Source organism: Lycium barbarum, chromosome 2, assembly GCF_019175385.1.
Source record: "Lycium barbarum isolate Lr01 chromosome 2, ASM1917538v2, whole genome shotgun sequence".
Lineage (NCBI taxonomy): Eukaryota > Viridiplantae > Streptophyta > Magnoliopsida > Solanales > Solanaceae > Lycium > Lycium barbarum.
In genome coordinates, this window is record NC_083338.1 from 148057806 (window position 1) to 148064462 (window position 6657).

The window sequence follows — 6657 nt, forward strand, 5'->3', positions numbered from 1 at the left end:
CGCCTTTGCAAGGAAGCGCTTTAACCCCCTTACTCCGGGACTTCCCGGCGCGAATCTAGAGTTCATCGGGCCCCAATGCAAGTACTGGACACCGAGTGGGAAATCAGGAAAAAGCAATCATTTGAAGAGGTATAAACATATAAAAAAGCACCAACTTTTCTCTCTTAATATTACAATGAAGATGTTCCAATATTAAACAGAACATCAGTTCTAGACTCTTTCTGCAAAATCAATTTCCTATTCTAAATCTTAAACTCAACATAAAGTTTAAAATTTAGCCTAATACACAACATATCAAATATTCAATAGCTTAAACTATCTCTCCACCCCTATCCCACCTTCTCTCTCTCTCTCTATTTTTTTTTTTTTTTCTAGACAACTTGTTTTACTTTTCTAGGCTGCTTGCATGTCTGTATCTACAAATAGCAATTAATGATCTAGAGAGACATAAAACAGAAGTACTTCAGAAGCTTCTTCATTCTTTTCTCCTCCCTTCTTGCTACACGTCCCGGTTCATGGCTACTGCTGATGCTGGAAGATGTCATTGCTCTACAAGAATGGGATGGACCTTCATCTGTACGCTCAGCCTTATGCCTTTTAGCAGCCTGATCTGGGGATGGCTCACTGGGACATTTGGATTTGTTATTATCAGCAACTTGTTGAGTTTCTTTGGCTGCAGCTCCACTCCCTTTAACAACAGACTCTGCCAAGCAATGCCAATATAGAGGTTTTAGAGAATTAGCATAATTGAATAAAGAGTGGCAAATTCAGTTCACAAGAAAGATGTAATGTCAAGACAACACACATTGCAACTAACTACAAGCACCCCTAATGCATAATTTCCATTGATGTCATCTTATTTGAGATGGTTAATTAATCAGTTCTTCAAGCGCACGTTGGGATAAAGATCAGAAGCTGACTTTCTAAATCATGCATGTTCTTTAATATATTTTTTTATCTATAGCGTCAAGCTTTATATAAGGGTATTCTTAGATTACCTTTGTAACAGTCATCTATCATTTTCTGCACCATCCATTTTTGTTGTGCACTTCCCAGGCCAAAGCTATATGTTGGCATAGTAAAGTACACCATTTGTACTGATTCTTCTTGAGCCGAGGGTCTATCGGAGACCACTTCTCTACCTCAAACAAGCTAGGGCTAAGGTCTACATACACCCCACCCTCCCCAGACCCCACTTGTGGGATCACACTGCGTATGTTTTTGTTGTCTCTCGCGGTAAAAAGAATTTCGAGACAGTTTTCAGATGAATCAAAGAATAAGTCGTACTCTAAACATTCCCATGTTTCCTTCTAATGTTAATTCTCTTTCAATTTTGATGTCCACTCCAAGAAGTGTGCCAACGTGAAATGTTGAGTGAAGAAATTCTTCATGATAATCGACTTAAACAAAGATTGCTGAACAAATTCTCCACACACTTAGACGAGTGACTGTTTTCTGAATATATTGTTCAAGATGAACTAATAACCGAGAATTTAACTCACAGTATAAACATGAAAGCATTCGGATGCATACACATGAGTAGAAGCTTCCTACAGTATTACCTGGATACTACTTTACCTAATCAAAGAAAAAAGTATTACCTGGATACCTGGGTAAACTTTCCTTTTCGAAATAGTTCTTGGGAATTGGAAAAAATATTGAAAAAGGGCCAGTGTTTCTGACACCATGCGCAGCCATCAATAAAACTATTACTTAGCAAACGAGTAGAAGCACATGTAAGTTCTTCCTAAAGCTCTAAAAGTTGAAATACGGAAAAGGTATAGAGAAGCATACTAAATCCATAACCAAATGGAAGGAACATTAATCTCATAAGAAGGTGAGGGCAAAGACATATACATACCTAAAGGTGCAGGCAGCATAACCACATCATTTGCTCTTTCGCACATCATTATGTTATAATTGCTAGTTGAACCTTTTCCACTCAAATCTTCTTTCTTCTCATCATCCAGATCCCGTAAAAGTGCCAGAGAGTCAAAACATTCATCAGATGCGAAGCTCATGCAACTTGAATTCCCTGAACTAGACGAATTGACAAGGTCGTCCAATTCCAAGTAGTCCCCTCTTAAAATGGAATCTAGTACTATATCATCACCAGAGGGATCATTAAATTTGTCAACAAGTGATGACTCAACCCCTTCTGTCTGGTTATTCACCTGCAAATTTTCTGCAGTGAGATTGTTTCTATACCAGCATATAAACACATTACCAACCCATGAGAAATAAACTGTGGATATATACCACATGGAGCAAAGAGAACATTATTGTCAAAGAACGCCAAATGGAATAATATTTCTAGTGATTTAATCATTAGGTCGAAAATCTGAAGACAAGACCTGATATGTGTACCACATAATGTGCAATTAAAAATTAAAATGATTTTCTTATCATACACTAATGTGCAATAGTCATGTAGGTACTCACTCCCTCCCAATTTATGTGACACTGTTTCCTTTTTAGTCAGTCTAAAAAAGAACGACATCTTGCCATATTTAGTAACATTTAACTTCATTCCCATTTTACCCTTAATAAAATGATTTATAGCCGCAAAAATTTCGATGGCTTATTTTATACTGCAAATTTCAAAAGTCTTCCTCTAAAAAAAAAAAAAAAAAAAAACACTCTGTGCCCAGTCAAACACTTTCACATAATTTGGGACAGAGGGAGTATAATATCCTGAATTTTCGAACATATCCAAGACATTTGTAAACAACAAAGACAAAAAAAAAGGAAAATATGAACCACAAACAGTTGAACTCAAGCTCATTCAGAACTTGGCCAATGGCTTTATTATGTCCACAAGGCAATCTACACCAACATACATAACCATATAACAACAAAACTATGTTAAAATTAACTCGGTATGAGCAGGCTGGAAGTGCTAGTGAGAAAGGGGAAGAAGTAGCACCAACCTGGGATCCACCAATTGAACGTTGTCCATCATTACTGCTAGAGTGTTCGTTAATTGATGCCATCAAGCTAAGTTGTAACTCCCAGTCAAGATCATCGTTTTTCTCTGGATTTTTCTCATTATTGTTCTTGTTTTTGTGCTCTGGCTTCGTCTCATTATTCAAGTTCTCATCACAGCAACTGAAAACTCTACAAAGTGTAGACTCCTGCAAAATATCCAACCAAACCAGCAATTCACTTGCGTGTCTGACAAGATTGAAGCAATAAATAATCAGAGATTTGAATAGAGGAAAGATGGCAGTAAATATTACCTTTGACTTATTCTGATAATTTTCCCCTTTCTGCGTTATTTTATATTCCTGCATCATCCAGACAGATTTCTGTTTGATAGGGGCTTGGACTTGAACAAATTCAAAAGTGGTTCTCCAACCACAGATGGTAGAATTTGCAAATATTTCACAGGGTGAACCTTTTGCTGCCCAAAGTCGATGTTTTGTCTCTTTTCTCTCAGTTGATGTTACCAGAAACCATACTCCATCTACATGTACCATGAACGATTGTAAGAAATCAGATTTAAGCTCTCCCTCAAAGTAAATTGATTATCAAATTCAATCACCAAAAAACACAGGAAACTTGGACCATTTTGTCAACAATGAGGGATTGAAAACCCCAACACTGTAAAAGAAGAGAGACGGAAAAGCATTTGTACCCAACAATCTAAAACAAGGTGGAAAGAATAAATCTAGTAAAAAATAATAATGTTAAGAGTCCAAAGTGGTTTTGTGTTATATGTTTCTTCTGCAGAAGGTGAGTATCCCATTAGGCAAAGGGCAGAGGAAAATAACGAGACAAGGCATGTCTTCTGCTACGACCAACTATTTAGCTAGATCAGTTTCAATGCCTAGAGATTATTTTAACGAAAGTTGTCAATCCATAACTTTAAATTATTTATTTATCTTAAATAGAAGATTGGCTTTTTAAGGTTCATAAAGCACATTTTTTATCAAACACGCTTAGGAGTATTAAAGATCGCGATCTGGTACTTCACAATCGACATCAGTTCCACACATTTTATCCTTTTCTCAACATGCTCAATCAAAGGAATAGTAAATGAAACAAGGCGATAAGATCCCAATACTTTCCACTAAAGCAAATCACGTTTCAGATTTCCTAATTGTATACAGCCATTTGAACACGGCTTACATGATAAAACATATTATTTTGCAAACAAGAAGGCAGGGTTTTAAGACAGAATCTGAACAACAACCCAGTGTAATCCCACAAAGTGGGGTCTGGGGAGGGTAGGATAGGATGTACGCAGACCTTACCTCAACCTTTTTGGGGTAGAGAGGCTGTTTCCGATAGACCCTCGGAAATCTATGAACTGATAATTAAGACAGAATCTATGAACTGATAATTAAACTTGAAGTTTACCGCGCAAATCTGAAGGATCACACTGATAAGGATTATCGACAATCACATCTTCAGGGATGGGTGCTCCATGGTTAAATTTGTCCAGGGACAAAATGATTTGTTCATCAGTCCAACAGGAACTCGTAAAACCTGGAGACGGAGCTGCCGAAGCCAGAGGACACATGGTAGATGATGAAATAGATCAAAGCCGGAAAAGCTAGCGCTCCGATCTACACCTTCTCTGTTAAGTCAGAGACGGAGAGTTAATGAGATAAAAGGCACAACCAATGACAGATACCAATAACCACGACATAAACTCACCAACAACTATCTATATATAATGACAAACATAAAAGAGAAGAAAAATCCAAAAGATCATTCAATAGATTTATCACATACAGCTGTTAATTACCCTTTAATTTTGAAAAAAAAAGGAAGCTCATCCTTTATGAAATAATCTCGGCGCTGTCTCATAATCAAAAATAGATTACTGTAAAATTTAGGGGTAACGGTAAATACAGAAGAGCCGATAAAAGGTGTCAACGAAGACACAAAGCTGAACAAGTTGATCAATTCTTATCATCAAACTTGTCCTGTAAAGGAAATGAACCAGAAGCACAAAGGCATTTCAGTCAGCTCACTCAATTGACTTACCAGATATATCGGAAAGTGTTTGAACAAATTAGAAACTAATGACGATAAATTTTAATGGAAATATTGCTAGGCATGGAAATTTCACCCAACTAAGAAATGAGTCTGTTCAGTTTCAGAGGGTACTTTCATAAACTTCAAATGATAACTAAGAGTGCCCCCAATATTAGCCCATTGACTAACCCTTGACTTGAAAAAGACTTGCAAAATCTCCATTTGGATATCATATACATCACACTTTGGTCCCTTTTTTTCCATAATTGTAATATACACATAATTGGAAAACCATCAAATCAACAATCAGTAGGAAAAAAACAACGATCATCGAGGAATCAAGAACCCAAAACAAAAAAAAAAACCCCAATAACATAGGCAATACAATGATCAAGAAGAGTGCAAAAACAGTTCAAAATGGAAAATTTAGAAGAACCACTGAAAAATCAAGCATAATAAAGAAAGCAAATTCAGAATTGAACACCCAATAACAAAAAACAATTAGAAACATTATCCATCACTATGGATTCATTATTATCCATCAATAACCCAAAGAATTTGTGCAAAAACAGTTCAAAATGGAAAATTTAGAAGAACCACTGAAAAATCAAGCATAATAAAGAAAGCAAATTCAGAATTGAACACCCAATAACAAAAAACAATTAGAAACATTATCCATCACTATGGATTCATTATTATCCATCAATAACCCAAAGAATTTGTGCAAAAACAGTTCAAAATGGAAACTTTAAAAGAATCCAAAGTGTAAAAGCAAGCAAATTGAGAATTGAACCCCCAATAATATAACTAAAGAAGTAAAAACAATATAATACATCAATATGGAAGTTGTCAGTTGGAAACAAAAAGAGAAAAGCTACATAATTGAGTAACAAAAAGAACATTTACTAGTTAAAGCAAGCAAGAAAGAAAATCAAAGTTCTAACCTTTACTTTGATGGCTTTCTCTCTCTACACTTTCTATTTGAGTGAATTTTTTTTGTCTATTTGATTTTGCATACTAAAAAGAGTTTATATAGAAGTGGTAAAGTGCGATTTGTTAGTGTGACCATGGTCAGTTAATTGCCCACTCTCATAGTTAACACTTCCTACTACCACTCTCCAAGTTTTTTTTTTTTTTTGGGTTGCTTAACTGGGTTAGTTTTTTGGATTGGATAATTTGATACTATTTGATAGTTGGCCTTTGGGGCTCTAAAGAGTTCACACGTGGAGCATTGTGATTGGTCTGATTATAGCGTGTGGACCCCAATAAGTACAGTAATTTGAGTCAGCACTGGTGTGCTCTTCTAAGAAGGATCCTTTGTGCTTTAATTTTATCCTTGAGGTATCCGGCTAGGATTTATTTTGAGTACGTAATTAGCTTATGTATTAGCTGATGCACATCCAATATTGTCATAGCATTTGTATAATTTGCATTTTGATGAAGTTAACTGAGGACCAAGCTAATGAGAATTCATATTGTGGACTCTAAAATTTGTTGGAGATCGAGGCATAGTTATAGTTATAAAAGATTTTTCTTGTCTTGTAGTTACTGATTTAATTTCACTTACTGTTACTAAACTTACTTATTGTAACAAAGAGTCACAAAATTATTTCTGTAACAGTAAAGTCACTAAACTAACTATTTGTACCACTAAAGTTATAAAACTACTTT

General features: G+C 35.6%; 1 protein-coding gene across 1 annotated transcript; it reads right to left on the bottom strand.

The window, feature by feature from the left end:
- Window positions 1-134: 134 nt before the first annotated feature.
- Window positions 135-6090, bottom strand: LOC132627967 (uncharacterized). Its single transcript, XM_060343612.1, has 6 exons — window positions 5931-6090; window positions 4363-4582; window positions 3240-3466; window positions 2931-3134; window positions 1862-2174; window positions 135-703 (listed from the first exon to the last, which is right to left on the bottom strand). Exons 2-6 carry the CDS (start codon window positions 4523-4525, stop codon window positions 438-440), a joined length of 1173 nt encoding a protein of 390 aa, XP_060199595.1. The 5' UTR covers window positions 4526-4582; window positions 5931-6090; the 3' UTR covers window positions 135-437.
- Window positions 6091-6657: the final 567 nt, after the last annotated feature.

Excerpts from the sequence above, each read along its gene's own strand:
- LOC132627967 (XM_060343612.1), bottom strand. The coding sequence starts at position 4,525 with ATGTGTCCTCTGGCTTCGGCAGCTCCGTCTCCAGGTTTTACGAGTTCC. Across the intron at positions 3,135-3,239 it reads ATTATCAGAATAAGTCAAAG|GAGTCTACACTTTGTAGAGT; the intron begins GTAATATTTACT and ends GATATTTTGCAG. Across the intron at positions 704-1,861 it reads TATGCTGCCTGCACCTTTAG|AGTCTGTTGTTAAAGGGAGT; the intron begins GTATGTATATGT and ends ATTGCTTGGCAG.